The following is a 14,401-nucleotide window of genomic DNA, read 5'->3' on the forward strand; positions in this document are numbered from 1 at the left end:
TAATTTCAACAGACAACTCAAGAAAAGCACAGGAAACATTAGGATTCTAACAAAATTATTCATATGAACAGGTTTAATGTAACATGGAATGCAGAAGATAAGAACCAGTAGTGAAGTATCTAATTCTTATTTCAATTAAAAAAAAAATTAAAATCAAAATAGGATAGTGACCAGAATAATAGTACCATTATAGTCACATTAAATAGAAAAGCTTCCATCAACATCTTAAGGATGTAATAAATGCAGTCTGATACATTTCAAAATGTTCCACAACTTTGTAATCCATTTTTCATAAAAATGTTAGAAGACAGGCTTTGGACACCCCATGGAAAGATGAGAAATAAGGTTAGAAATATATAATATACCAGATTTATTTACTAACTCACTGTTAAAAAGTACCTTATATTTTTCTTAGATATTTAAACAAATGAATAATTATTATATTTCACATATAAGACAGGTAGTACTTCAGCTACATTAGAATTATAACAACTTTTAGGTGTATATTTAATTGTCACATTTTATAAGTTAATCTTCATTTCTACTTCTTGTAAAGGTTCACCAGGTTGTCTGCCAGTACAGTATTAGGATTGGCAAATGTTGGACTGTACTACATTTAGTTATATCTAACATCCAATTTCATGTAACATGTGAAATGACACACCCTTAACTGGTATTTAGATATATTTCTTTGAAACAAAAATACTAATTTTATGAATGTGATAAGAAACAATCTTATTCACTGTATGCTTTTTTTCTTTTAATGAGCAGTACAGATAGCAGACACATAACTCCTTACTACCTATACTCTGACCACTAAGAAATGAAGCCAAACTTTAGAAAAATACAATGCAAGAAAAGATTCAAGTTAAAAATATACTCCTTTGGTTAAAAATCATCCCTTTAATAATTTATTTGTAATCTAAACTCAGCATGTCCCACCAGCCCAAAGTAATCTTCTAAGTGTCATTATACTTGTATAACAATCCAGTATTTATAGAGGTCACCTGGTTGCAGCAACAAACTATTTTAACTCAAGGAAGAGAGTATAGCCTTGCTGCATCAGTTCCTTTGATAGATGTCTTTCTTAAAAGATTTTACTTTAGAAACCTCCGGCACATGTAGTTTTCTTCAGATACTGTATATCCAAACTTTTTGTAGAAACCAACATTTTGTGGTAGACATTCCAGGGTAATCTTATAACAGTTCAGTTTCTTGCTTAGCAAAGTAAGGGTTGATAATAACCTGAAATTTTAAAAAGGGTTGGGGGGAGAGGCATAGAGCATTTGTTAATAAAAACAGATATTAATAACAATGTGAGTGAATAGTTTACAAAACTTTGTTTACATTGCAAATAGGTTTATATTATGGCCTTTCTCACTATATTCATTTAAAATTCAAGTTACAAATATATAAAGCATTTAAATCACCCAAAGCATTTTATTTTGTTCCAGATATACTTTATGTAGTAATCTCTGGTCTATTAATAAATAGAAAACTCACCCCAAACCCTCTTTACAAGTAGATTTTAAAATTAATGTTAACACCAAAGACTGGCAGCCTTTTTAAAAATATGGCCAAAATTAAGTCTTTGTATCTAAATTCTATTCATACTATTTAGTCAGTGTTGAATAGTCAAGACTGTTCAGTCAACATTCCCACATAAAGTGGACAAATAATTGCTTTGTTCTTTATCATTGTAAAAGCTACCTAAATATCTGTGAAAGAATGTATCAGGTTACCTATGGATTTAGTCTAATTAATATGAAGTGGAAACAAAAACATATACATCTTTATAAATCCTTAAAGAATCCAAACCAAGTATAAAAATGTGATTCTAACTGCCTTAAGGAGAGAAAACTAGGAATTTCTCATGTTGCCCATATAGAAAAAAACCTCATCATTCTGAAGACGGAACCTCTTGCTTGAAGTTACACAATTATAAAAGGTATGGCTAAGTGAACGTGCACCAGAAATACTAGAAATTGGTCTCTTTTGTTCACTGAAGTGAAATCGCTCAGTCATGTCTGACTCTTTGCTACCCCATAGGCTGTAGCCTACCAGGCTCCTCTGTCCATGGGATTTTCCAGGCAATAGTCCTGGAGTGGATTGCCATTTCCTTCTCCAGGCGATTTTCCCAACCCAGGGATCGAACCCAGGCCTCCCGCATTGTAGACAGACGCTTTACCATCTGAGCCACCAGGGAGGATATTTGATAGGTATCAAATACTTTGACTAGTATCTAGCACATGTGTTTAATATTTACTGAGTGAATTCCTTAAAACTCAGAAAATATTTAAAAGTAAATTCTAACCTATGAAAGTTAAAAGACTTAGATAAATGTATAGAGGATTATACAGTGTAAGGCCAGTTCAGTATATGGTTCTAAAAGTCATATGACTGAGAACATGTCGTTTGTTTTTAAATATGATAGACAAATTACTTGACTCACCAAAAGTTTCTTCTTCCTAGTAATATGAAAAAGTACTACTATTAAAAGTTAATAACTTTAAGGTGTTGGCTGTTTTAACAATACAGTTCCAATTTCCAAACTTTATGGCAAAAATTATATATAAAAATACTTTTCATTAAATCCAGTCTAAGCTATAGAGTGAGAATGGGTTCATAATTAATGAGGCTTAAAAAACTTCAAACAGGGAAACATTTTTAACAAGTATCTTGGCAAGAAAATGTAAACTGAAACACAGAGAGTAGCTACTTTATCTAGGGTTACCTTGTTTCTGCCTACTTACAATTTGCCAAGCTGCTTTCCTCTGCATTCATCACTAACAACAACATCTTCTACTCGTCCTCTCTGAAAATATTTACAATGTTTAAAAGACTAAGCATGTAGGTTTTGTTTTTAGTTAAATCAACAAATGATGGTAAGAACTCATTGATAAATAAATGTTTTATAAACCTTCAAAAATTGCAAATTTTTAACTTATTATAGAGGAAATAATACAGTGAATCAATTTGTGACCTAATTCACCCATATCCTGAAAAATCCCATCCCATTATTTAAAAACAAATCTCGGAATCCACATCACCAAAATGTAATCTTGTTATTAAGGTACTACATCCACTATCCTATTCCTGCTTAAAAGCAATTTATTTCAGACATACAAATACAGTATACTAATTTCTAGTACAGAAACCACATCAAAATTCATACCTCACAGAATATATTCCAAGTGTTTCAATCATATTCTCACTGAGTTATCTAGATCTTGTTTTCTTTACTATTTCCTGTGAATCATGAGGAGTGAAGGGACTCTACAGGCATTAGAAGGGTCATGATTAGAACATATTATTCTGAACCTTTTACCAGTGGGAAACTTATGGGAATTGGTGTTAATGTAGTACATTTCAAGTGTCATTTTTGAAAAAAATTAGCATTAGTGATTCCAAACATTACTGCCAAATTCCACAGTGCTGACTTGATTTCTCTACGTCTGTACCAGTTCTCTTCAAGAAGATTAGAGATAACAAGGGAACATATCATGCAAAGATGGACTCGATAAAGGACAGAAATATTACGACCTAACAGAAGCAGAAGATATTAAAAAGAGGTGACAAGCATACACACAAAAACTGTACAAAAAAGATCTTCACAACCCAGATACGATGGTGTGATCACTCACCTAGAGCCAGACATCCTGGAATGTGAAGTCAAGTGGGCCTTAGAAAGCATCACTACGAACAAAGCTAGTGGAGGTGATGGAATTCCAGTTGAGCTATTTCAAATCCTGAAAGATGATGCTGTGAAAGTGCTGCACTCAATATGCCAGCAAGTATGGAAAACCCAGCAGTGGCCACAGGACTGGAAAAGGTCCGTTTTCATTGCAATCCCAAAGAAAGGTAATGCCAAAGAATGCTCAACCTACCCCACAATTGCACTCATCTCACACGCTAGTAAAGTAATGCTCAAAATTCTCCAAGCCAGGCTTCAGCAATACATGAACCATGAACTTCCAGATGTTCAAGCTGGTTTTAGAAAAGGCAGAGGAAGGAACCAGAGATCAAATTGCCAACATCCACTGGATCACTGAAACAGCAAGAAAGTTCCAGAAAAACATCTATTTCTGCTTTATTGACTATGCCAAAGCCTTTGACTGTGTGGATCACAATAAACTGTGGAAAATTCTGAAAGAGATGGGAATACCAGACCACTTGACCTGCCTCTTGAGAAATCTGTATGCAGGTCAGGAAGCAACAGTTAGAACTGGACATGGAACAAAAGACTGGTTTCAAATAGGAAAAGGAGTATGTCAAGGCTGTATATTGTCACCCTGCTTATTTAACTTATATGCAGAGTACATCTTGAGAAATGCTGGGCTGGAAAGAGCACAAGCTGGAATCAAGATTGCCCGGAGAAATATCAATAATCTCAGATAGGCAGATGACACCACCCTTATGGCAGAAAGAGGAACTAAAAAGCCTTTTGATGAAAGTGAAAGAGGAGAGCGAAAAAGTTGGCCTAAAGCTGAACATTCAGAAAACGAAGATCATGGCATCCAGTCCCATCACTTCATGGGAAATAGATGGGGAAACAGTGAAAACAGTGTCAGACTTTTATTTTGGGGGGCTCCAAAATCACTGCAGATGGCGATTGCAGCCATGAAATTAAAAGATGCTTACTCCTTGGAAGGAAAGTTATGACCAACCTAGAAAAGGTCCGTCTAGTCAAGGCTATGTTTTTTCCAGTGGTCATGTACGGATGTGAGAGTTGGACTGTGAAGAAACCTGAGTGCTGAAGAATTGATGCTTTTGAACTGTGGTATTGGAGAAGACTCTTGAGAGTCCCTTGGACTGCAAGATCAGTCTTGGTTGTTCATTGGAAGGACTGATGTTGAAGCTGAAACTCCAATACTTTGGCCACCTGCTGCGAAGAGCTGACTGATTTGAAAAGATCCTGATGCTGGGAAAGATTGAGGGCAGGAGGAGAAGGGGACGACAGAGGATGAGACCATCCTTATGGCAGAAAGTGAAGAGGAACTAAAAAGCCTCTTGATGAATGTGAAAGAAGAGAGTGAAAAAGTTGGCTTAAAGCTCAACATTCAGAAAACTAAGATTATGGCATCCGGTCCCATCACTTCATGGCAAATGGATGTGGAAACAGTGAGAGACTTTATTTTGGGGGGACTTCAGAATCACTGCAGATGGTGACCGCAGCCATGAAATTAAAAGACGTTTTTGCTCCTTGAAAGAAAAGCTGTGACCTACCTAAACAGCCTGTTAAAAAGCAGAGACATTACTTCACCAACAAAGGTCCATCTGTTCAAAGCTATTGTTTTTCCAGTAGTCATGTATGGATATGAGAGTTGGACTATAAAGAAAGCTGAGAGCGGAAGAATTGATGCTTTTGAACTGTGGTGCTGGAGAAGACTCTTGGGAGTCCCTTGGACTGCAAGGAGATCCAACCAGTCCATCCTAAAGACCAGTCCTGGGTGTTCATTGGAAGGACTGAGGCTGAAACTCCAATACTTTGGCCACCTCATGCAAAGAGTTGACTCATTGGAAAAGATCCTGATGCTGGGAGGGATTGGGAGCAGGAGGAGAAGGGGACGACAGAGGATGAGATGGTTGGATGGAATCACCGACTCCGTACACAAAAGTTTGGTTGAACTCCGGGAGTTGGTGATGGACAGGAAGGCCTGGTGTGCTGCGATTCATGGAGTCGCAAAGAGTCAGACACGACTGAGCGACTGAACTGAACTGAACTGATACCAGTTCTAACACACACAACAATTCATATTAATAACATTTTCTGTCTCACAGCTCTTAAGAGGATGGGAAAATGACTAAGTGATTTCTAGAAAGCAAAACTATTCCAGGCGATATTTTGCTCTCATTTTGCATTAAAAAGCAGTGGGAAAACAGACTTGTCTGATGGAAACTCGAAGTTGATATCCATTTTACTCATAAGCATTAATGTGAACACATACCTTAGCACAGGAATGGATGAATTTATGTTCTATTATCAGAGTTGCTGTAGCAACTATCTGGCCTAAAGTTACATCTTCCACAACTGTAACATAGTAATCCCCAGATTTCTTCATATGCTCAAAAGATTCTGTGGAAATTGGAAAAGAGTGTTATATAGACATTAAACTTTATTAGATGCCAAAAAAAATATTAGAATTAGCTGAAATAGTTTAATGAATATTTAAAGCTATTTTACTACAGTAAATTACAACTTTGTGTCTAGAGAAAATGTCAGTTATTAAGAATGACCATGTATTTGAAACATCAGCAGTCAGTACTGAGTAGAACATAGTACATACATTTCAAAGATCTACTAGCAGAATGAAGGAAGGCTAATACAGCTATTTTACAATCTGATAAAGTAGTTTTCAATTTTCCTTTTGTGATCACAAGTGTTTCATGATTACATGACCCATTTTAGAAATACAATCATTTTTGCTTGCTTTGAAAGCACCCTATGAAATAGATAAAAAATAAGTCTCCATTTCCCAGTAATTTTTCCAAAGCCAGTTAGCAAATAGGAGCAAAAATGGAATAAATAGCTTCCCCTCAAACTGACTTATTATTGATGAAATAACAATTTCTCATCTAATATTCCCGCAAAGAAAAATTTCAGAATAAAAACTGAGCCCAAGAGTATTAACATACTGTTTATTTCCAGTTATATTCTAGTAATGGGTCTGAAATAGGAAGAAATAGATTCAAAGAAGGAAAACAATGACAAAATAATAACCTTCATTTCAAGAGGGTCATATATAGTACAAAATAAAATTACCTATTGAAGAAAATGAAGAAGATAGGAAGACAGTGTTAAGAACACTGGATGGAGTTAGGAAGGTTGTAGTTTTTTCCTTACCAACAACTCCCTGTGATTTTGGGGAAGTCAATTGACCTTTCTGGGTTTCTATCCTCACATATTTTTATTACATTTTTTGATGATGAAATTTCTCTGCCACCCAGGTTCTATGCTATAGTAATTATCTAAAAATACCAGGTATTGTAAAACAGTAGTAGTTAGTTTTGGATTCTAGAATAGATTGGCCACATTAAACAAATAATAGCTAATTTGTTATCTGAATATTTTCTAGCTATTTGACTAAAACAAGCAGACACTGAACAGAGTTTGAAACAAAAATAAAATCTTGTTTCCCTTTATTTCTTTTTCTTCAGGAAAAAGAGGCTGTAGGACTTACTCATAAATTGTTCTGGGCTGACAACTCCAGTCTCCGTCAGCTGACCTAGTACCTTAAAAAAACCTAGTTTTGAAAAACAGATTTCAAGTCATGAGAAGAGCAAATATATATTAAAAGCAATATAGATATATTATATGGTCAAGCTGGTGGGCATTATTTTTTCAAAACTTTCTGTAATGAACCATTCTTATTTTAAAAGATTAAACAAACCCATTCTTTCTATATAATCAATATGTAAAACAATAATAGATTTTACTAATGTTTTTACCTGCATAAGATTTTTGGAATAGTGCTGACCTTAAGACTCAGTATATAGAACCAGCATATACAGTTTTAAATGTAATTTGCAGTAGATTCAATGCAAGGGATGTCAAATTTCCCCAAATACGTGCTTTGGTTTTACTTAAAAATGCAAGATTTTCATTATGACCAAATATATTATTTGTAAAATACAACATTGTTGAGACAACAGTTTTTTTAAAGATTACTGATTAATGTTATGTTAACATGAACAGCATAGAACTTTGGGAATCTTAACTTTTATATACTGAAGAACTGATTTGACCAAAATAATTTAAGATTTCCTGACAAACTGTAAAAAATTGATTTTTGATTACTGAAATTTAAGGATATTGTTTTGGAGAATTTAGATATTAAAAAAAGGAATACATGTAGACAAAACCTTTTGCAACTATCCAAGGCAAATTATCTACATTCTCATTTTCCATCCAGATTTTTAGAGAAGATTCTTAACTTTTGTGTCATTATACAAGGTTAATTTCCCCCTTTTGGCTGCTTAATTAGGAAGGAGCACTGTTCTATATAAGTGGTATAATACAGTACTATAGTACAGTAATATCTGGCCTATACACATTGTAATTAAGTTCTCAGTCACTTTAAAATTTAAGCACAAAAAAGTAATATGAAAGTCAAATATTTAAAAAAATTATCAGCATCATCATGTATGTGGAAAAAATGCTAACTGTAAGTCTAACTAGCATTTGTAAACTGAGCCCATACCTCTATTCAAATCAGCAGTACAAAGAGGCCTCAAAACCAAACCTTCTCCAGGATGTGTTGGGGAAATGGCTGGAGAAAATGTAGCTGTATTCTGACTCCAGTCCACTTCTTTGAGTAGACTTGGGTCAAACATAGGAGTTTCATCAGGTTTCATCTTTGCAGTAAGATCTAAAACAAAATTTTAAATGTTAAGGCATTTTATTTAATAGAAGATTTTTGATTGGCAAGATTGTCAATTTCTTAATAAAAATAAATGGCACTTAGGAAAATCTTTAACAGGTATGCAAGATACTTATTTTAGTCTATCCTGAATGTAACATCAAATGCCACAGCTAGAGCTATATAGAAAACTCAGAAATTCTGTCATATAATAAATGAATGACTAAATTTAGAAGTTGTTACACTTTTAAACTCCATTTTTCTAACAGGACTTTTAAAACATTTTTTCCTATGGACCAGTGCTACTAGCGTAGCATTTTGAATAACTGACTTTTAAATGACTTCCTTTATTTATTTTTTTTTACATTACTGGATTAAGGAATAATTTGTTGGTTTTATCTGATACTAAGGAAGACTACTGAGGATGTACCTTTAAAAAAAAATATGAACCATGAACAGAATTCACTGGAATATTTGGCCTCAGCTATGATAAATTCACACTAAGTATCTATTGGATTTTGATAGCAGGTTTTCTAAAAATCTAGAAGTTGCTCAGCTGCATCTAAACAACTTTTTAAGAATAGCCTGTTTTTCATGCTATTGAAAAATCAATTATGGTATTTTTCTCTCTTTTTTGAACATTCAGAAATGGTCAGGTTCTTATTAGGTAGGTGTAGTCTTAATAAAACTGAAACTAAATGAAAGCTATAATGCTAGAATGAAAATCATGAAGCATAGAAATGGGTGGGGGGGGGCACAGTTCTGTAGAAGAGGGTTGCTGGAGGAAACAGTCTTCCAAACAACTACTAGGAGACTGTGTGGTAACACTAAACTTTCATTTCTAACACCACACCCAGTTAACAGAAGCCAGAGTTGATCCTTGAACAGCACAGGTTTAGGGTGCCAATCCTCCGTGCTGTCAAAAATGCACAGTAGAAAATTCGCATACAACTTGTACTCTGCCCTCCGTATCTCTGGTTCTGTAACAGGGGATTCAACCTACTTTGCAATGTGTAGTACTGTAATACTACTGAAAAAAATCTGTGGGTAAGTGGATCCTTGAAGTTCAAACCCATCTTACTAACGGTTAACTGTATTCTATTTGATACCTGCCTCTAGTTCTTTGAAACAAAGAATTTAACGACAAATCTATGTATATGCATAATATACTACCATAAAGCAATACAGGAAAAAATTAAAGTCCACTTAATAGAATAACTTCCCCCAATAACACAACTTCCAGACGTTTTCATTTCATAAATCACAGTATGTCTAAGGGCAACAATTTTTAGCTTTTCCATAAAGCTAGATTGTATTGTATAACCCAATGTAACTATATAGGGAAGGCTGCAATCTAGCAGAGGCTTTGGGAAGGTAGTGTGGTGTAATAATAGAAGTTATTATTTGTTCAGCACTTATTATGTGCCAGGCATTGTTCAAAGAACTTTACACATTACTGACTCACTGTAATAATCCTAGAGTACTGAAGATGATTATCTCCATGTTAACAGATGAGGAAATGCAGGTGTAGACAAGTAACTTGCCCAAGGTCACAAAATTATAATAGCAAAGCTGAGATTGAAACCTAGACAAGGAAAGACCACAAGCTCTAGAGTCAGACCTGATATTCAGATGTCAACTGTCTGATCATGGCTATGTAAATTAAACAATGTTTCTTCATTTGTAAAATGGAGATGAAACTGTTGAAAAAATGGCTTAGTGTATACAAACACCTGACAGTGAGTCGCACACTACGTGCTCAACAAGATATAATTGTTAGCTACTAATTTAAATTTTATTTTTTTATATGTTCATGTTAACTTTTCTAACATATATTCGTGTTTTTTCACTTTTAATTTAATTCATGAGTCATACTGCTGGGTACAGCGGCTACAACAAGGTTATGCTTATGGTAAACTGAAAACATTCTTGGAAAGGAAGAAAAAACTTGCTCTAAACACTATGCTTGGATCTAAGAACAGTAAGGAAAGGAAATTGTGATGATTAAAACAATCATTCATAAAATTTAACCAGCTTATGGTCTATTTGGGGACTTCCTTCGTGGCTCAGCAATAAAGAATCCACCTGCAAAGCAGGAGATGCAGGAGACTTAGGTTTGATCCCCGGGTCAGAAAGATACTCTGGAGGGGCATGGCAACCCACTCCAGTTTTCTTGCCTGGAAAATCCCATGAACTGTAGTTAGACATGACTGAAGCGACTGAGCACACACCCAGGGTTCATTTGAAACAGGTTTTTTTTATAAGTAATTTAAGTGCGTGCACTTTATTTGTCCCAGATAATTGGGCCCCTGAAGCTCTTGAGTACTCTGATCTGAAAGAAGGGGCTTCCCTGATAGCTCAGTTGGTAAAGCCACCACCTGCAATGCAGGAAACCCCGGTTCGATTCCTGGGTTGGGAAGATCCTCTGACGAAGGGATAGGTTACCCACTACAGTATTTTTGGGCTTCCCTTGTGGCTCAGCTGGTAAAGAATCTGCCTGCAATGGCCTACATAATTCCATGGACTGTTTAGTCCATGGGGTACCAAAGAGTTGGACATCAGTGAGCCACTTTCAGTTGGTAAAGAATCAGCCTACAATGCGGGAGACCAGGGTTCAATCCCTGGGTCAGGAAGATCCTCTGGAGAAGGGAATGGCAATCCACTCCAGTATTCTTGTCTGGAGAATCCCAAGGACAGAGGAGCCTGGCGGACTACAGACCATGGGTTGCAGGGTCGTACATGACAGAGCGACTAACACACAAAGTTTAGTCAAAGCAGCACTCATAACCTATATTTGGAAAATAAGAATTTCAGGCTAGTTAAAATTCTTAAAGCATTCTGGATAGAAATAAGAATCCATATTCTTATCACAATCAAAAATTAATATCAAAATGTTTATATGAGCTATTTTATAAAACAGAGCTGTCTCCCGCATTGCAGGCAGACGCTTTACTGTCTGAGCCACCAGGGAAGCATATTTAAGATTACCTTCTTTTATTTCACCATGTCCCCATGTAGTAAAATTCTGTTCAGTTCAGTCGCTCAGTAGAGTCCTACTCTTTGTGAGCCCATGAATCACAGCACGCCAGGCCTCCCTGTCCATCACCAACTCCCGGAGTTCACTCAAACTCACGTTCATCGAGTCAGTGATGCCATCCAGCCATCTCATCCTCGGTCATCCCCTTTTCCTCCTGCCCCCAATCCCTCCCAGCATCAGTCTTTTCCAGTGAGTCAACTCTTCGCATGAGGTGGCCAAAAAAGTTTCAGCTTTAGCATCATTCCTTCCAAATTCTGTTGGTGTCTAATTTATTGAGGAAGTTAAAGTAAGATGTGATTTGACACTAAATTTTAAAAGATTTTAGAAAAGAGCAAAATTGTTAAGTTTGGTTTGCAAAAGATAATTTTCAGTGTCTTAAAGTGCCCCCAGGTACCACGTTAGGAATTTGAAGCTGAATTCCATCATCACTGGAGTCTTATTTGGGGTTTGGGGTTTTTTTGGCCAGGGGTGGGGGTGAGGGGTGTGCTGCTTGTGGGATCTTAGCTTTCCAACCAGGGATCGAACCCAGGTCTACGGCAATGAAAGCACCAAGTTTTAACTGCTAGACTGCCAGGGAATTCCCTCGTTGGGGTCTTACTTTGAAAATTTTAGATTAATTTTTAAAAATGAACCCTAACCATCAAGTATTTGTCAAAAACCTGTTTAACTACTAAGTTAGCATGTATTTAAAGGCCCATAATGCCTAAGATTAGCACAATAAATGCCTAGTGAATGAATAACAAATGGTATAAGACTTATCTGGAGCTCATTCAGAAAATCCAGAAGAAACAAAGATTTCCAAACTGCCACAAATTATATCACAAAAACCATACAGCAAATTCATTTTTACTAAGATCACATCAGTTGGTTGACCGTTCTTTGGACACAATTTCAACAGGTTTCTCACCATCTTTACTGATATACAAGGGGATGAGCTGCTGCTAGGAACAAGCAACTGAGAGCAACAAGTAATAGATACTGGGAATGAAGATTTCAGAAGTTGATATAAAAATTTAAAACAATCTAAGGTCAAATCTAAACGTCTTTATATCTCATGAGCTCTTGGAGCATTACTTTAGTTAGTACACGGTTAAAACAGGAAGGGGGACCTTGTGCTGTTTGAGACTTTGGGGATCGTCTACATACATTTCATAACAATTTCAATAATAATTTGAATTTTGTTTGAACCTAAGAACACTTCATTTACTGATGATTTTAATAGGCCTGGCTATATTATGCAATTACACTTCAGTTGATAATTTTAAAATTTCTTGATAGTTTATTTGATTCCTATAATTTAGGCCTTATTCCCAGTCTATCCATGAGCAAGCTATAGCACGTGGAGCTTTCCAGACTTGACCTCAAGGAAATAGCCAATGAGTGAATCTTAAATCCTCCAATGTCGTTCTTGCCCTACAGTACCATACTCAGTAGAGGCCAATCTTTACATCATCGTGCCAGACTGGGAGCTATCTCCCCTGTTCTAAAAAACGTCAGTGAATCCTGCCTAATGAAACTGACCTAAATGATTTCCTGAGATCCATTGTAGGATTCATTCACGAGTGTATATCCTAAAAAGACTAGTCGCCCTTCAATTTTGTATGGCATTTTAAGAGTTCGATTTACATAAATGTTAGCTCCTGTAAGAGAAGTCACAATACTTAGTGTCTCTAGAGGGTAGAATCCCCTGGAAGAGACAAAGGATGTCCGTCTTTCCCACAGTGAAACCCCAATTTAATCAGTGCAGGAGGTGATCTTCGGAGCAGAATCAGGTCCTCAAGTGGCTCCTGACCGCCGTGGGGTGCTCCTCCGAAGGGAACGGGGGCCAACGGCGTTCATGCCCATTTCAAAACCGAAGGCGGCAGAGACTATGAACAGCTGTCTCAATCCCCCACGTTAAAGCTGCCGAACGAAGAGTTAATTTCACCCTAGTCTCTGCTCCTGCCTTGCTAAGGCCACCTCCTGCATGGCTGGACCATTGGCCACCATCCCTAACCTCTGCTCCAGGCGTGCGTTCGCTCAACTTACTCCAAACTGCCCTCTACGCCCCCATGTGCACCCAGGTGGCGAAGATAAATGCCTGGATCCCCGAACGGAATCTGCCCCCGCCCCTCGCCGGGCCTAGCTCGCCTCGCCCGGGGGTAGCAGTCACACCTGTTTGATAAACCTGAAGGCAGGCCCAACCCGGCACTCAGGGCACCCGGTCCGGACCCGCTCTCTCTCCCGACCCCCAGACCCTCTCACCCGTAGAGGTCAGCAGTCTGCGCTCCTCTCCAGGCTCGACGGATTCTCACCCACCCGGGTACACTGCACTGGATCCGGATCCGGCTTCAGAGCCAGCCCCACCTCTTCCCGCCTCCCGCGCTACAGCCCGCTGCACCTCGGCCGCTGCGCTCGCAGCCTCCAAGACGTGGCAGCACCAACGCCTCCAGCCCGCCCCTGCCCGCTTACGCAGGGCCGCGAGCAGGGAAGGGGGAGGTGGCTGCGGAGGGGGCGGGGGCGAGACCCGGAGAGCGGAGCGGAGTGGAGGCGGGACCTGCGGCTGACGTCAGCACGTGGGGGCGGGGCCGGGAGCCGGTGGAGATTTCTCTGGGACTACAACCGGCCGGCGCGCCGGGAGGAATCCTCATCTCAGCTCGCACCTCCTCGCTTGTCAGGCTCCCATTACAGCCTCGGTGTCGCGGTTTAACTGGAAAATAATTTTGCCTCGGAATCAGCTAAGCTCTGTAATGGTGACTAGGGTGTGTATCTTTGATTCGGAGACCGCAGTCTCAGCGCCTTCCCCTCTTGTTTGCCCCTTGTTGCACCTTCCCTTCAGAGTCAATTCATTCATTGATTAGGACTTCGGGTACTCACTGGAGGCTCGAAGCTCCTCATCCCCAGTTTTCTGAGTCACAGATCCTGCCTCTGTGAGGTGGACCCCCTGCATTCTACTCTAAGACTACGTTTTATTTCCCGCTCAAACCCTTTTTGGATGAACACGGTGACTCAGCTGCGGCGACTT

At 38.1% G+C, this 14,401-nt stretch overlaps 1 protein-coding gene across 1 annotated transcript; it reads right to left on the reverse strand.

Moving 5' to 3' along the window:
• Positions 48-13,825, reverse strand: GNPNAT1 (glucosamine-phosphate N-acetyltransferase 1). The gene is made up of 6 exons (XM_005685091.3): positions 13,642-13,825; positions 8,202-8,369; positions 7,182-7,244; positions 5,949-6,076; positions 2,754-2,815; positions 48-1,245 (listed from the first exon to the last, which is right to left on the reverse strand). Exons 2-6 carry the CDS (start codon positions 8,353-8,355, stop codon positions 1,098-1,100), a joined length of 555 nt encoding a protein of 184 aa, XP_005685148.1. The 5' UTR covers positions 8,356-8,369; positions 13,642-13,825; the 3' UTR covers positions 48-1,097.

Source organism: Capra hircus, chromosome 10 (assembly GCF_001704415.2).
Source record: "Capra hircus breed San Clemente chromosome 10, ASM170441v1, whole genome shotgun sequence".
Lineage (NCBI taxonomy): Eukaryota > Metazoa > Chordata > Mammalia > Artiodactyla > Bovidae > Capra > Capra hircus.